Source organism: Bipolaris victoriae, assembly GCF_000527765.1.
Source record: "Bipolaris victoriae FI3 unplaced genomic scaffold scaffold_85, whole genome shotgun sequence".
Classification (NCBI taxonomy): Eukaryota; Fungi; Ascomycota; class Dothideomycetes; order Pleosporales; family Pleosporaceae; genus Bipolaris; species Bipolaris victoriae.
The window spans coordinates 59,856-76,747 of NW_014575307.1; the positions used below are offsets into that span (position 1 = coordinate 59,856).

The 16,892-nt window shown below is 52.0% G+C and overlaps 5 protein-coding genes across 5 annotated transcripts; 3 read left to right on the forward strand and 2 right to left on the reverse strand.

The window, feature by feature from the left end:
- Positions 1-321: 321 nt before the first annotated feature.
- On the reverse strand, positions 322-2,667 carry COCVIDRAFT_107454 (hypothetical protein; the record flags this gene model as incomplete). Its single annotated transcript, XM_014698036.1, has 2 exons — positions 322-2,052; positions 2,164-2,667. The coding sequence occupies 2 exons, from the start codon at positions 2,665-2,667 to the stop codon at positions 322-324; spliced, it is 2,235 nt and encodes a 744-aa protein (XP_014553522.1).
- Positions 2,668-3,320: 653 nt separating this feature from the next.
- COCVIDRAFT_107413 (hypothetical protein) lies at positions 3,321-5,305 on the forward strand (the record flags this gene model as incomplete). Its single annotated transcript, XM_014698037.1, has 2 exons — positions 3,321-5,199; positions 5,256-5,305. 2 exons carry the CDS (start codon positions 3,321-3,323, stop codon positions 5,303-5,305), a joined length of 1,929 nt encoding a protein of 642 aa, XP_014553523.1.
- Positions 5,306-6,858: 1,553 nt separating this feature from the next.
- COCVIDRAFT_18614 (hypothetical protein) lies at positions 6,859-7,323 on the forward strand (the record flags this gene model as incomplete). Its single annotated transcript, XM_014698009.1, has 1 exon — positions 6,859-7,323. The coding sequence occupies one exon, from the start codon at positions 6,859-6,861 to the stop codon at positions 7,321-7,323; it is 465 nt and encodes a 154-aa protein (XP_014553495.1).
- Positions 7,324-9,184: 1,861 nt separating this feature from the next.
- Positions 9,185-10,317, reverse strand: COCVIDRAFT_40473 (hypothetical protein; the record flags this gene model as incomplete). The annotated part of the gene is made up of 3 exons (XM_014698038.1): positions 9,185-9,963; positions 10,082-10,196; positions 10,276-10,317. 3 exons carry the CDS (start codon positions 10,315-10,317, stop codon positions 9,185-9,187), a joined length of 936 nt encoding a protein of 311 aa, XP_014553524.1.
- A 3,401-nt stretch (positions 10,318-13,718) lies between these two features.
- Positions 13,719-16,584, forward strand: COCVIDRAFT_107494 (hypothetical protein; the record flags this gene model as incomplete). Its single annotated transcript, XM_014698039.1, has 3 exons — positions 13,719-15,842; positions 15,888-15,968; positions 16,018-16,584. 3 exons carry the CDS (start codon positions 13,719-13,721, stop codon positions 16,582-16,584), a joined length of 2,772 nt encoding a protein of 923 aa, XP_014553525.1.
- Positions 16,585-16,892: the final 308 nt, after the last annotated feature.

Sequence of the window (16,892 nt, forward strand, 5' to 3'; positions counted from 1 at the left end):
CATTACGTCTACCATATACAGTTAACCATTTGGTCAACGGCATATTGCAACGGCGCTTGCAACGGCCGTGTCCTACATGTGGCTGAGACAGCGCCTCGTCGTCATCCTCAGCAACAACCAAGCCGCTGCCCAACCCACGAGCCCAACCCACGCCCAATACTCATACACGGATATCGTACAAAACACCTCATTCAACGCCTGTCCCATGTCCACTTTGACTTTCGTCTCACCGCGCATGCCCATCTCTTACGCCGGCGTGTCCCATAAAACATATCCCTTACGCCTTAGACCAACAACGCCTGCAAACTAACCCATAGAAAATCACCACGCATACCCACCACCATCCTCATGATCATGATCATTACCGTTCCATTCTTCGTCGCCGCTGGGCTCAGCGTCAAGAAAGTCGGCCTCGTTGAAGATCTCTTCGCGCGGGCGGAAGTTGTCAATACGGAAAATGACCGTGTGGCACCGACCCTGCACAAACAGATGCTCGTCTTCAGCTGATCCTTCGGCCTCTTCAGAACTAGACCCGTCATCGGACTCCTCGTCGTAGCTCATCGCTGCCTTGGAGCGAGACCGCAGCCGCTTCGAGCCCCAACCCTCGTCTTGCTTTTGTGCACCCGAAGGTACCAACGGCGCATCACTATCGCTATCACCGTTGTCATCCATGGTGGCTTGAGCCTCCACTGCTGTCTTCTCCGGCACGCCCTCGATGAATGAATCGATCTTGTCATCCTCGCCGCCGCCAAGCTGCGCCTTCCATTCCCGGAATGCCCGTAGCGAGGCGAGATGAGGATTCGGTGCTTCCCATTTCTTTGCAAACACTTTCTTAAACTTAGCAGTCCATGTCTGTCTGAACTCTGCCCTCTGTCGCCAATCGGTGTCTACCATTGCTATAATGGTAATTTCTTGAAGAAAAGGAAGATTCTCGGCAGAATCAATTAGCGATTTGAACAAATTGGTAGCCGATGTTGAGTTCCAGTTTCGCAGATACTGCAGGTCAAGTGTTCGCAGCGTGCATGGCCACGTAGGAATCTCATTCTCGCCCAAAAGGGTTTCGTAGAGGGGTTCGTTGTCCGAAGACATGGCCAGAGAGCTGTAGTACGTCGTGTCCATTCTCAACACTTCGAGCTTGGGACATGACCGCTTAAGATCGACAAGGAAAGACAAGTCGAGAGCTTGGTTATGATTAAGCACCAACTCTTCCAGGTGTGCACCATGCGTGGCCAAAAAGGCTTGGAACCCATCAGAGAGTAGCTCGCCGCAAGCGGTAATGTTCAGGCTGACAAGGTTGCTCGGTAACAGGGGTAGGAGCCGCCCACTGACAACTCCACACGTCTCGAATGACAGGCTCCTTAACTGGGGAAGCACGGCCAGTGCAGACGCCAATAGCTCTTCTGTCGTTGGTGGAGCTTCAACATCATCGCTATCACCTTGGCTAACTTCAGGATGGAATTTCGTCAAGGTCACATCGCGGAGACTCTGAAACGCACTATCTGTATGAATGCTTTTGATCCATAACGGGCCCTGGGTACAGAAAGCACTATTCCATCGCCAGCTTCTTAAGCGCAGGCTCGTTTGGCGTAGGGCGTCAAAAAGCTCACTTGGGTATACCCACCGGCGGATTCGCCGAAGCCGTGGTCGAAACGGCGGTCTATCCATTGGGTCAAAAATGTCAATTTCACGCAGTGTTGTCAGTGACTGGACCAGAGCTGCTAGGTCTGTCACGCTATTGGTCGAATCGGTGAGTGTAGTCATTTGCGTAGCATCCAGCTCCAATCTCTTTACCATGACCCGGTAGTCGTCATATGCTCCCTGCGGGGGCGCAATGAGATGTCGGACAAGATCTTTTCGAGACTGTCTAGTGGCAAATATCGGCGGATTGCGATAGAGCGCTGTTAAGGCCGGTTTTGCGAATGAAGAGCACATCCTTGCCATTTGTACAAGCCAAGGTATCGCAGAAGTGGGTTTCATATTCTCGTCACGGAGTGGATGCGATGCATAGACGAATATCTGGAGGAGTACGTGATAGGGAAGCGCAGCCCATGTCTAGAGATTAAGATATTAGTATAACTGGTTACATGTATGAATATATCATGCTGGCCCCTCATTCGGGTCATAGCATCCCATAGCTGGTCTTGGGACATGGAATCAACTTACAGGTATGGATCCATCCGTGGGGATGTCTGTCACTCGCCACCCAACCTGCGCTTTCTCGTTCGGCGCAAGCGGTGCGCCCAGGACAGCACGTCTAGTGCGCCTGTCTCTCGATCCGCGCTTCTTTTGTATCTCAGATGACGGTGGCGCATTCGGTCTTGACCTTGTGCGCACCGCCATCACTCGCTCTTCCTCTACCTCAAAGTCCGCATCGGGGTCTTCTTCGTCTTCATCCGAGCTGATGTCTTTGTATGAAACAGCCCCTTTACCTCGTCTCCGCGGATTTCTAGAGGGTTGCTTGCGCTTGATTGGGATAGGCTCTGGCGATGCATGTTCGCTTTCACTCGAAACTTGGACGGCAGCGCGCATGCGACGAGTTGATCGGCGAGAGGGAACGGTTCGCTTTTGGGTGGTTCGCTCGTGGTCAGAACTCTCAGAAATGTCATCATCGCTGCTCGGTTCCTTATAGGAGACAGCGACTCGTTTCCGCTTTAGTGTTACAGCCATGTCGTACGGATTCTGGTCGAGTGACCTGGGGGAATCTAGCTGAAGAGATGGATCAGTGGCGACTTGGGCCTACATCGGACATTTTCGGCTCTTCAGATTGGCCGCCTAAACGCAAAGAGTGGTTCAAAGCATGTTTTGAGTGTGCAGTGACTGGTGGGTGGTGTTGCGAAAGCGAATCGGGGACTTGTATGCGGAGTAATCACGGAGGTAGGAGACATGAGATCATCCCCGACTGCTGGCCCAATGCAGTTTGGCGTTCGCTGATAACACGTGACATTTCCGATCACAACAAACTACCCAACAATAACCACGGTACAAGGACTAACAATAACCACAGCACAGGGAGACGCCCTCTCTGTCTGCTTCAGGCCGGAATAGAAAGAGACAAAGAGTTATGTGTCTGTGACAGCTGCGCATCATCATAATTGCGCTCCAACTCCTTCTGCAGGACCATCATCGCCGTTCAACTAAAGGGTGCGCGAAGTACCTAGTGTGCAAACAGTTTGGCCTAAGCTCATCAAATGCGCGTCTTCACCTCGAGTTCTCGCTTGTCTTAGAATGCCACTAAGCGGCTGCGACCTATGTGAGTGATCTAAGCTTCTTCCAAGTATACGCTGGAGCCATCTCTGATGCCCCTGGCGCGCTTGCAGAGCATGCCAGGACGGCGAGACAGGTTTTCCGGCAACATACTACTATACGACTACCTGTCAAGAAAACGAGCACCAATCTTCCTAAACCGAAATCTTACACAGATCCTGGATGCTCACGAGAATCTATTGAAGGGGGGTAATAGGAGCGGCTGTAGAACCCCGAATTTCGACTTTCGTTCCCAGTGGGAGCCCCCGTCCAGCGATCAACTGGACAAGATGATGGTTCAAGAGAATTACAAAGGTTCTTTCGTGCTTGAAGTGCACGCCATTGGTTCGCATCATGGACAGACGACTGCACATACAGACCGTGATCATAACCCTGCCAACAAAGTTCGGGTCTTGTTGCAGTTACTCAGCTCAATCAGAGTCTCAATCATCCCGCCATCTGACGTACCTGATACGCGCTCTTTTGCACACGAGGCTGTTCTAAAAGGTGCAGATAGAAGTCATCGAGAAGCCTCAGTCGAAACCAGTCCTATCATCCTGAAGCCGAGAGATTTCTCGGCCGAACCGGGAAAGATTAGCATCAACGATATGTACAGGATGATTCTGAGCGTCAATTTTGCAAGTCAAACGGACGCACAAGAGCTATACGGCTATCTGGGGCTCCCAGGGGAAACAGCTACACATCTGTCAACCTCATATCCCAACATTCTCGAGTGTCCACCAGATAAGATCAGTTTGCCACTAAAAGCAGCTGGAAAGCCACTTGGGATAAGTATACAGATAAGCATGTATTGGAACAGCACTGGACTTGGCGACTCAATCCTCACAAATCATAATCGTAACCTCAGAAGTGCCACAGAGCCACACAGCTCATACCCTACCCCACCACGCGATCTGGTACCGCGATACAAGCTAACCTACGTCTACGGAAACGAGACTCTTGAGCGATCAGACCTCGTCTGTCTGCATTGCTCCAGAGGCAAGAAGCTTAAAGAGATCCGCGATCTTGAAATGCACCTAAACGCCTGGCACGACAATTTTGCCTACCAACTCGTCCCAGCAGGAACCGATGCCAATGGCGTTGCACACTGGCGATTCATCAGTGAAGTCGCAGATTCAAAAGCTGACCAAAGAGCAAGCGGTCGTGCCGACGAACCCCGTGACGTACGCGTGCTTGCCCCGGACCGTCCTTTTGACAAACGCCGTTTCTTGGAGGGCGATGACACCTACCAACGAGCCGCCCGAGTAGAAAAGCATCTAAAATACCCCAAAAGAAAGCAAATAGCAGATATACTCCCACTTCCCGCACCACGCCAACGCAAACCCCCAAACGCCATACAGGAACGGCCCCCCAAACACAAAAAAACCTTCATCGTCCCCAAAGCACCACGAGGCATCACTTTCTTCCGCTCCCTCAGCAAGCGGCCCCTGCAACCCGGCGAATCCATAAGCGAAAGCGACGACGAACTCGACGAATCATGGATGCACCTACGCAAACATGCGGAAATAGACAAACACGACTTATCGCCACCTGCCCGCCAGTTCATCAAACTCTTCGACGACTTCATGCACGAGGAGAGTCTCCACGCCGACATCCACGCGGGCGACGCCATCATCCGCTTCGCGCGCCGTGGAAATCCCATATGGAACGAGGATTTGATCCACGAGTTTGTCAAGAAGCTGAAGGAGTTGTTGGAAGACGATGTTATTTCCAAAGAAGTTCACGATGCAGCTATTGAGATTGTGGAGGCGCAAAAGAAGACTAGTAGTAGTAATAACAACAGTAGTAGTGGTAACGACCTCTCGCAGCGCCTAGCGGAACTCAATGTCCAGCGGGGCGAGGACGCTGAGCCGCCATTCGATAAGTGCTATTGTGGCGGAGACGCGGCAGTGAGCCCGGGGATGCAGGGTATAGTTGCTTGTAGGAATATTGTAAGTCTGTCAGATCCCAAGAGTTATGCGGATACAAAGAAAGCTAATGAAGGGGACTAGGATTGTATACGGCGTATTTTTCATCACGCATGCATACAAAAGCACTCTAAATACAAAGTGCCAGCCCCGGACCCAAAGTCTTGGACCTGGATGTGTGATGACTGTAGAGACGAAGGTATTGCAGCTACTTAGCCTGAGGGGGGCTTTTTGGACACATATTTTTCCATTTAGCGAGGACGTTGGATTGGTCTTTTGGATTGAGATGGTTCTGTGGTTTGATTGAGTCTATGGAGTAGAAAAAGATGGTTTAATTAGGTGATTTGGAATATCGATTGCCCAGCGTGGCGTACAGTGAGCTGCTGAACTACAAGAATGTGTAATTGGTGTGCATAAATACAGCACCAATCGGATGTTTTGACGTCTGGTTGTTTACAGGACAGCGTCAGAGTGGAGCACGGCTTTCTCCGTTGTCATTGTTAAGTCTTTTTCTTCGATTCAGCAGGAGACAAGACCATTCGGAAAAGCCACCGAGTACGCGAAATACCTCGTTCCCATACGTACTCGAGTATGTAAAAATCTCGATCCTATACCCCAACTCCACACTTACCCGGCCTATACCACACATCTTATACGGACGCCTCATCCCCTTTCACTTACCCGCGCTTCCCTAGGTCCGCCGCAAATTGGTCTCCTTTCAGCCAAGGTCCGCCCTCCAAAGACTCCCTAATTCCTCGCCTCGCAATCCTTCCCACACGCGCTCGTCTATCCCACGATTCCAAGCCACCAAAAATCCCTAATACGCATGCCCCCTCCCCCAACTCTATCTTACCCGCGATCACACGACCATCGCTCCAATCAAGTCAAGCAAGTGTCAATCTCGCTTCCAAACACAACACGAACCCTGACCACGGCTCTATCTCTCAAAGCAGAAAAAAATCAGCAATGAAAAAATCTCACTTGTTGGTTTCGCATTCCGCACTTCCCAACCGGCTAACGCAGGTACCGGACGCGAAACAATAAAACCCTTTTCGGTCATGTATGACATTGACGCTTTTCCCCCTTCCCCTCTCCCACTCCAACCTCCCCTTTCCCAAAAAGAGGGAAATGGCAAGTTATGTGCTCCATGCCTACAAAGGGAAAGTCCAAGCAGGCTCCCCCTACGGCCGTACCGGAGATCTACAGTTTGCTTTTGGGATAAGATGGGACACCCCACCCTTCCCCCTTGTCAGCCGCAAAGAAAGAAAGAAAAAAGGGCAAAAACGACGGAGACATGGGTCCGTAATCGCGAAAAGTATGTACGCAAGAGCGAAAGAAGGGAAAGCGCGTGAAAGAATTCGGTAAAAAAATGGCACGACATGGGTATGGTTCAGAGAGAGAGAGAGACTGAGTCAGCCGCAAACGAGGCGAGCGGAGCGGAGAGAGCGGAGCCACCTCCCCCCCCCCTCCCCTCTCCCGCGAACTCTTCGCGATTATACCTGTATGCGGGTTGGATAAGCAAAAAGCAGCAAGGGTAACACACGGATTATATGATCGCCGGGTATGGAAACGGAGAAGGCGCGGGAATTGCGGAAAGGAAGGGAAACAAACTGGGTTATAATGGACACGGTGTTAAGGGCAATTTTTATTTTTCTTCTTGATAAAGTGGTTTGTTTCAAGTGCCGGAATGGGGTTAGAAGGGGTATGCGGTAAGAATGTAAGCGCTAGTAAAGAGACAGACAGGCGGTGGATGCGTGGTGGTGCACCTAGAAGGAAGGGATGCGTGGGAAATACTAGGCACGTACCTGTTTTGTATACGACAAAACAGGCCATTTTTGCTTTCCTTTGCGCTTTCATGCAAGCTTTAACGATGCGAGATTACTATGCTGCAGCTGGGCGGCCTGACAGTTGCATCGCAGAATTGAACAAGAAAGATGGCGGTGGCGGCGAGTCCTGCTTTCCCTTCACCTGCGTTACGCGTAGTACTAGCTACCTGGCGGATCGACGGCGAGAGAGAGAAGGAAGAACATATGGTCCATGCACACCTGCCAACTCATCTTCCCTTCTCCTTCCCTCTTCGTCTTCCACTGCCGAGACCATTCTCCCAGGAAGTCCCTTGTCAACAATGCTGAAACAAAACGCCCCAACCTAGATAATTTAGCCAGATTAACGGCAATTTTGACCATTAGCTCACAAAAGCCAAGGCAAGAGGGAGCGAATGGCGTGTTTCCGCTCAATTTGTTCGTCCGACTTCTCTGCATTGGCTCAAACAAGACAAGTATCGGTCGTATACGCATATTCAGCTGAAAACAAATCACCGCATGTCAAGGCAACGGGACCCAAGGAAAAAAAACCCCGTCTGATGCTAATCAACAAACCAATCGTTCCCGGGTTTGTAGTTCAAAGCCGGCCATTTCTCATGACGGGCCGATCCATACCACGGGCATCTTTCCATCCCTAGATATGAGAAACAAAATAATAAACAGAGTTTTTATTTTCCCTAGGTGGGCCCCCGGAGCGTTGGTATACGGGTAATTAATGGTCCTTCTTTTTTTCTGTTCTAAAATAGAATTCTCCCGTTGCCGATCGCGAGAGCGGACTATTTGCTTTTCTAGGGATAGATGATGAGGTAATGGTTCTCGAGCGGGGATCCAGAAAGTAAAAATAAAATAAAATAATGATGATGATAAGGACACAGTGCTTATTTCTCAGTCATGTATCAATTTAGGCCGCTTTTGCGAACAAGGGAACCCAACACAGCTTGTGAGGAACAACCTTTTAGTCTCACGATCGACTCGGGTTTGCGCGTCCGCAACCGCAATCGTGGTTTGTACAGGCTAAGTTGGTTGGATGGCATGTGTCTGTTTTGGTTTTCAGCGTTGGGACTTGGTCGATGCGTGCATGCATTGGCGTCATGTACACTCCCTTTTCGCTGCAGAAAGTTGTCGGCAGGCCTAAATTCGTGGCCGTAACATGCAACTAGTCATTCGCTCGCCAGTTGCTCAACCAATACTTGCTGCTCGCTGCCCCTACTCCTCCCAACCACCTCCTTTTTCTGGCGGACAAGGCTCATCGAGGTCAAGACTCGTAGGTGTAATCGATTGCCATGTTGGGATGACATTCTAGAGGGCGCTTAGATGCAGTTCGCCAAATCTTCTTGCGCAAAGTAGCATAAACACCCCTGTAAGTACGGTCATGCGTATCGAGCAGAAAAGTGGGCGATAGTGGTACCAGAGCTTGTAAGATATTCCTGAGTGAAACAAGACCCCGTTGCTTGTGTCGCGCGCCGGTGTTGATGCCGCCATACCCCACCCGATTCGTCTTCCCAGCCACTTTCCTATGCTGCTTTCCTGGTCAGCCTGCAGGCACTCGACGTCGTGAAAGGCTCATCATCGATGACTGAATGGTCGAGACACAACTAGGTTCACGGACAGAGGTGAAGTATCACATGGTACGGGACATGTTTTTTCTCCAAACAATGGGAAACTTGTGTGCTGATTGGCCACGGCCGGTTCTACTGTTGATGCTGTTGCTAATGGGTGCTTTTTAGGTACAGAGGCCGTGATGCAGGACTTATTGAGAAACCATCTATCGTACAAGTAGTGAGAAAGAAATTGACCAAGGAAAGCACCCGATTGCCGGAAAAAGAAAATGCGGGCTCTGGACTCGTTAAGACGGCGGATGTAAAACATTACCTAGGTATGGGAGCCAACTTGTGCCCCAACCTTCATGAGCGTCGACGTGCAGTCAAACAAGAAAAGAACCAACGAATCTGGACAAGGAAATGAGCTTGAAGGAGAATACAATGATGGTGTGCTTGGGGGAACAAATAGCCCCAAAGCAACAGTAACCGCATGAACATGATAGTTGATGTATGCGCGGAATTGGCAGAGTATACCTTCATGGTTTCATGGCCATAAAGGTCATCGTAAGTGCATAAGTAAAATCGTTGACGGAACAGTTTCAAAACCAGATTACCGCCGTATGGTGCTTTTGTGACGAAGGAAATGCTGTTATATGCCAACCGTGTCTTTAAACGAGTGAGGTGTCGTAGTTCGTGCTTGAGTCTCTTCGACTCCTTCCATGCGGACATCCCTGTCCCTTGCTTCTGTTGAGGAAGGCAAAGGCGCAGAGTTTGGTGTGAATGCTGAATATGCTTGATTGCGACTAGGATCGCCCGATCCATATGTGAGGGGAGATCCCATGCCGGTGGGTGTATGGAGTTTCTCCAGCTCTAGCGGCTGCGGTCTTGCACGCCTTCTCTTTTCCGATGATGATTCTGACCCTTGTTCGACTCCAGTTTGTTGCTGTGGCGTCTGAACAGGAGGTGCTTGAGAAGAAGACGTTGTCGGAGGCGTGGTACGGTCGAGCGGTCGTGGATCTGGACCTAGTGGTGATTGTTCCGGTGGCCCCGTGAGAGATTGTCGCCCCCTTCTTGGAGGGGGATATACTTCGCCCCGCGCTGCAGCTTCTTGCGCTCTCTGTTGCGCCTCGGCCTTTGTCGGTCTTCCGCGCTTTTTCTTATGCGTCGGTTCGCCCGGCGGATGTACAGCTGGGGGATAGGCAGGACCGGCGGGTATATATTCTCCTGGGTAGGAATGAGGCGGGCGAGGTTGTAGCAGTCGCCCAACCGGGGTGGATGTCTCTGGCTGATGTGGTCGCTTCTTAGGGACCTCGGGACCTGGGTACATCATTGGGGCTGGTAAGTGAGGACGCCGGTAGTCTTGTCCGGGCACAGAGTAGGTTGCTGCAAGAGTATCGAATGCCATTTGACTAGAGCGAACAGACCGTCCTAAAGTACAAGTGTCGCATCAGTATTGAGCACTATGCAGGTGATTTGGGCATGGGATTGACAATTTGAATGAATAGTTGGGATGCGGTAACAGCAGAAGGGATAAGTGTCAGCATACCAGGAGGCAACGCCATGTCGTTCCATCGCGGCTGGATGTTGGCATCGCGTATGAAAGCAAAGAGAAGATGAGAGGGTACTTGAGCAGCTTTTAGCACTTCAGCTAGTAAGTATACCTGTAAAGGACAGGTCAGGTCAGTCATAGATTACAATGGGGACGAGTGCCACATGCCCATGTTTTGGAGGGGTACGTACCTTTTCGTGCTCTGCCCATGGTGGCTCGCGTGAGGGCTCCATGTCGTGATCCTCGAGACAATCGAAATAGGCGAGGGTGGAAGACTAAAAAGCAGCTACGGCAAAATCTCGCTGTATGTACGTATGCAACCAGACAAATCGAGCATCGATCACAAGGGCCGTAAAGTAAGTGGACCGGCGCGAAGAGCAACGCGCCCTCGCGCGCGGTTGTATAGCTGCGTCTACCAACAGAACAAACGAGAGTGCTGAAACGAAAGAGTAACGAGCGGTAGAAGAAGAGCACTAAAATCAAAGAAACCTGCGGCGGGCTCTGGTTGTCGGTTTCATGCCAGCAGGCAACAAGAGCGCGTCAAAGGGACCACAGCATGAGGCTGGGTCGAGATAATTAGGAGACTGCTTTGCTTGTCAGAGATTACTGGGAAGAGCCACCCGGTATGTTATACATTAGCGGATTTTGTCGAAAACGAATGGGAAAGCGGCTAGTCCCCACTTGCAGACTGTAGCTCCCAAGGCTTCCCGCACGGGGACCGTCTAAATCAGTGCTCGTCGCAAATCGATAACAAAGCCTAGGTATGTAACAGAGATCTGGCGGCGCTTTAACCCATCTCGAAAGCCCTCAGTGGATGTTCAGAAACGATTGCGCAAACCGATGAGCCAATCGCTAGTCATCTGGGCTGAGCCGTGTCTCACCAGCCGTGGAGGGTTTAGGCTGAGACCAAAGGGCCTTTCTTCCCTTGCACCACACGTCCCTGCCTGCCTCGTTTCCCCATGCTTACTTCTGCCTGTGTTGAATTACAAAGGCTGGTCAGTAAGGCATAGATGTACCGCGTTTTACGAGATAGCGGTCAAAGCAATGGCGACCATGTGCCAGTGTGTCGCGAGGCAGCAACAGTGGTTCGCGGCGTGCGTGCAATCTGTCAAGCGCGGTTCAGCGCGGATCGTCCAGAGAGCGTCGCGCCTAATGGGGGGCAGCGGAAGACGGCGCTGTAATCCCTGTCTCCAACGGTGCGATCTGTAATATCCTCCAAGGACCGGTACTAGCGAGATGGGCACCGAGAAGCACAAACGTCGCGGCTGCGCTGCTCGACTTTTTTTTTTGTTGGCTGCTCTTTTCTTGTGGCTGGCGGGCGGTCGTCAAGGCAAGGCTGATGCATCGACGCCTACTTACACCGTAGCTGCTACCATCTGCCGCATCTCTTGCATCGTATTCCGCGCGAAGCCACTTTTTTACTTGACCATCGGGAGCGGGCCGCGACTCGGCATGGCCTCCAATGATCATGACAGTAAGCCAGTCAGCCAGTCAGCCAGCCATTTGGAGGTAGGTGGAGGAGTCCTTTTCCATGGAGCGCGGGCCTCACGTCTCAGAAGACCCAGGCCGCGTCAAGGGGGGGGGCAGGCGACCTGGTGCAGGCGGCATGGATGGCTGTCGTGCCGGCATCATGGGTGATGGGGATTTAGGAGTAGGTAGCCGTTGGGTCAGAGTTTGCGCTAGTGTGCTTGCGGAGAGATACAGGCTGCTACTCGCTTAAGTAAGCCAATTACGGCCGTCTGCCAAGCCTCAAAGCTCCGTAATGAACTCTCCACCTTGCACTCTATCTACCGCTCGAATACGTAGACACTCGCGCCCGATGCTGCTCTCTGACGCATGATAGCACCCATGCCATGCACAGGCCGAGCGATCGGATGGATGGCGACGACGACAACAACAACGCCGACGCCGCTGTCCGGGATACATTGTCAGGACATGTACACTTACTAGTACATACGTACGTACGTATGTTGATACAAATATCCGTATGTACCCTATATACTTAGTATGTCCGCATACAGATAAGTAGTAGTATACATACCACATGCACGACGCTAGGTGCCCACGGGGTCAAGCCAAACTACTCTCTCCCAACCCAGCACGCTGCTGTCCTTTTCTTGAGACGTCATGAGCCGCTGATCGCTGATTGCAGCCCAAGCATGGACTCCAGTTCATTGTGGAAGCAAAATAAAGAAGGCCTTTTCTTTTTTGCCTACTATGCACAGCTAGCTGTATTGGGCTTGCGCTAGCCGTGGTCCAGGCTGCTTTCTTTTCACACAAAGCAGGTTCCCCACGGCTTCACACCACTTTCTCAGCCTTCGGAGACATCACTCGGCATGTTTTTATGATGCCCGACGGTCCTTGTGGGCGCCGAGGCTATTCTGAGGCGCGCTAGGGCAACCCCCATCCAATGTATTCGACATGTACATGAGTCGTCCCCAGACCCGCAAATAGCTCCCCGTGGGCCTGAATGACACTTGCCTGCATGCCTCAGCACCAATGGCACCGACACTGACGTGCAAGCCCTCCGCCGTGGCCGGAGTACATTTTCCATGGCCGAGCACCTTCACTAGCGACTTCTCGTACAACGTCGAGACCTTTGTGGTGCTCGGCCATGCTTTCGTACGTAGCACCTGACGGAACGTCCATAGGCCATCTAGAGCGCCAACGGGACCGGTGTAAGTGGCCATCTCCCTAGCGTTTGCAACAGAGCCGCTCCATGGCCTCTCCTTGCCCAACGTTGCCACGTTCTGACGACCCTTTTAGAGTCTCCTCGAAATTGCCAAGGAGTTGCCATTTGATCATGCCAACAGACTCGCCCTCTATCTCCGTGAGCAGAGTATCTAATGCACGCTGAATTCTTTGTGCCGTTTCTTCTTTCCACATCTATTTCCTTGTGTCGGTCGTGACATGGTTTGCGTGCGCCCAAGTAGCCGTTGCCGGCTCAGGAGCCCTGCATCCGCAAGGGCAAGGCTGAGACTGGGCAAGGTGGGACAAGCCTAGTTTTTGTTCGCCATCTCCAAAGTACCATCAGCAAACCCCCCACGTCGCGTACGGCGCCGCTCCAACACATCGTCTTCCACCCGGGCCCACCAGTTCATGCTCGCTTATACAACCAGTGCGAGTCCGCATGTGAGGAAAACACAAGACATTTGCCAACCGTGTCGGTGAGCCGAGCGCGCTCCAATCCCGCGACCATACCTGCGTGCGCCGACGCCCCGAACTCGCGCGCCTTGCTGCCACCCGCACCCTCAAGAAATATATATCTATACTGTTACCAAGCTTTGTTGCTCTGTGTCTCCAGCACGCTTTGTGCGTATATAGCACAAGTCAAGCCATCGCCTTCCGCCCTTTGTACAGGGGGGAAGTAAAGATTTGCCTCCCCAGCCGTTGGTTCAGGTGCCCCAAGCGACCGCGTTTCGTCCTAGTAATCCGCTTTTTGCTCAGCTTCACAGGGAGGAGTTTTGATATTGTCTATTGCGTGCGCGTCGCTCGGGCCATGAGGTGAATGAGTAGTCGTTTCTGTATGCGTGATCAGAGGCATCCAACGTTAGCGTCCCTTTTGTCCAGAACCTCGCGATCCTCTACCTGCCGCCCCCCAGCATCCTCCTCCACCCCCACGACGGTCGCCAACATGTCGAGCCACGATTCGGAAAAGGACCACGCTCAATTAGAGCCTGAGCTACGCGAAATGAAGCTGGAAGGCGCGGCCTCGGACGAGGCAGGTGAGGGCCACGGCTCGAGCCAGGTAAAGGTGGAGGACGCAGATTCACTCGACCGCGCACCCACACCCCTCGCCGTTCCACCCAGGCTCAAGTCGCGATCCAAATCCCGGTCGCCTATGATCAAGCAAGAGTCTGAAGCACCCTCGCCCGGCAGCGCCCACGAAGAAACCCTGGGCGGAGACATCACGTTGAAGATGGAACCTGGCAAAGCACCTAAGCTGTCGCGTACTGCAGCCCAGAAAGTCGTCGCACGGCCGCCTCCCTTGTACCTCGACCTCCCGGACTCGACCGAAGCCGCCAAAGAAACCTTCACAGTACTCACCGAATGCACGTATGCGAACAAGACCATCGGCACAACAGACCCGGCGCTCGAGTGCGATTGCCAAGAGGAATACGACCCTGCGACTAGGAAAAATCATGCCTGTGGCGAAGACTCAGACTGCATCAACCGCGCCACAAAAATGGAATGTGTGGGGGATTGCGGCTGCGGTAGGCGGTGTCAGAACCAACGCTTCCAGCGCAAACAGTACGCCAATGTCGCCGTCATCAAGACGGAGAAAAAAGGGTTTGGACTGCGTGCGAACAAAGACATGGCACCAGGCGAATTTGTCTTTGAGTACATTGGCGAGGTTATTGACGAGCGCACCTTTCGTCGGCGCATGGGCCAGTATGATGAGGAGGGAATCAAGCATTTCTACTTCATGTCTTTGACCAAGGGCGAGTTTGTAGACGCTACCAAGAAGGGCAACCTAGGCCGGTTTTGCAATCACTCATGCAATCCCAACTGCTTCGTCGACAAATGGGTTGTCGGGGATAAGCTACGTATGGGCATCTTCGTCGAGCGACAGGTCAAAGCCGGTGAAGAACTTGTCTTCAACTACAATGTGGACCGATACGGCGCGGACCCGCAACCTTGTTACTGCGGCGAACCCAACTGCAGCGGTTTCATTGGCGGAAAGACGCAGTCTGACAACGCGACAAAGTTGTCCACTGACATGATTCAGGCTCTTGGCATTGATGATGGTGCTGCCTGGGACACAGCGGTTGTTGCCAAGAAACCCCGCAGAAAGAAGGCCAGCGAGGATGACGAGGAATACGTCAATGATCTGCAGCCAAAGGAACTCGACGAGGATGGAGTCAAGAAAATTGTGCCTGCTCTGCGCCAGTGTACTGAGAAATGGATTGCTGTCAAGCTGCTCAGCCGCATGCAAAATAGCAGTGAGAGGGTTGGCCATCGCATTGTGCAATTTCACGGTTACCAGACATTAAAGAAGACGTTGAAAATATGGAAGGAAGACGCTAATGTAGTGCTGCAAGTTCTCGACATTCTCCAAAGGCTACCGCGGATCACTCGAAACAAGATTCAGGAATCTGGCATTGAAGAAGCGGTCGCTGAACTAAACGGCTACGGCGATGAGCGGGTCGAAACTCTAGCTACAGAACTTCTTAATGCATGGAGCAAGCTGGAGGTTGCGTACAGGATACCTCGCATAAAGAGGGATCCAAATGCCGCCACACCTGTCCGAACCGAAAATCACTTCGAGCGGCGTGAGCGAGGTAGGGAACGATCGAGGTCTAGATCCAAGTCACCGTCTGCAGTCGCGCCGAAAGGCCCATCTGCTACGAACATCCCTTCGGGCCCTCGCGCCTTGAATGCACCCCGCGGTCCGGCCAATTTCTTTCCTGCTGCCCGACCAGCTAATCGGCCTCGACCGCCAAACAGTCTTCCTCCGGGTTGGTTTCAGGCTACTGCAGAGAATGGATTGACATATTTTTACAACTCCTCAGGCGTCACACAATGGCAACGCCCGACTCAGGCTGTCAACGCACTACCTCAGCAGAACAAAGCCAAATCCGACACACAAATGCTACAAGACATCATATCGCGCATTACCTCAACAGAAACACCCACTGGGAACTCTGCATCCACCACTCCGCAGCCTGTCCCTGATGAACTCAGAGAGCCGGCGCTGCGCGATGAAAAGTGGCGCAGTCTGCCGATAGAGAAGCAAGAAAAAATATACGAGGCGACCGTGAGTACATCGAGTTGATACGCAGTCTGTAACTGACATTTATAGCTCTCACCTCACGTCATGGCTGTAACCTCATCATACCGGAAGAAATTCGAAAAGGAAGAGGTCAAACGACTCAGCAAAGAGGTAGGTACTCTCTTCGATGTCTATGTCGACTTGCTAACCGTATTGGTAGGTGGCAAAGAAGCTCGTGCGCGGCGACTACAAATCTGGGCGTGTCAAGGACCCCACGGCTAAGATCAGCTCGAACCATGAGAAAACAGTGCGGAAATATGTCAAAGAGTTTATGGAAAAGGCCGTCAAGAAGAAGGATGAACGGCAGAAGATCAAGACGCCACAAAATGATACCATCCGTGGCACTTCTGATAGCCTGGCAGCCACGGTTGACGAAGCCTCTCTTTCCGACTCTGCCTCTGAATTGAAGCGCAAGAGAGAAGAGGAGGGTCGATTTGGCTCGCCGAAGAGAACACGGACAAGTTCTGAAACCCCACAACCCGCGCCTCCACCACCTCCACCACCGCTTGAGTCAATCGAAGACGCAGAGTTCAGCCTTACACCTATGGATGAAACCCCCACAACCTCGTTTCCAGACGCTGCTGATAGCTTGCCTAATGGGGTAAAGACAACTCTCCAACTTGGTGACTACGGTAGTCCGATGCAGCTCGCGACGCCTCCTACAAACGGCTTTGTTGATCAGAAGCAGCCACTTGTAAACGGCAGTAATGGTAAGCACACCCAGTAGCCCGCTTCGGGCAGTCCCTTTCTTTTTCGATTTCTGTGTTGCTTGTGCTTTTTTATCTTTTGTAATCAGTTCGAGATCAAAACACACACTGGACCGAAAAGGTTTCGGTTGCATAAGCATATCAAAAGGCGTTGGGATGGTTGAAGAAACCGCAGAGGTGGTTCTGTGGACTTGCTGCGTTTTGGACCGGCTATCGACTGCATGGAAGGCGGAGGGGAACATGGAGTTTTTTTCGTGACGAAAGTCATCAAAAGCTTGCTAACTGTATGGTACTACTTTTCTTCGCGTTCGTGGAATCTGGGATGGGC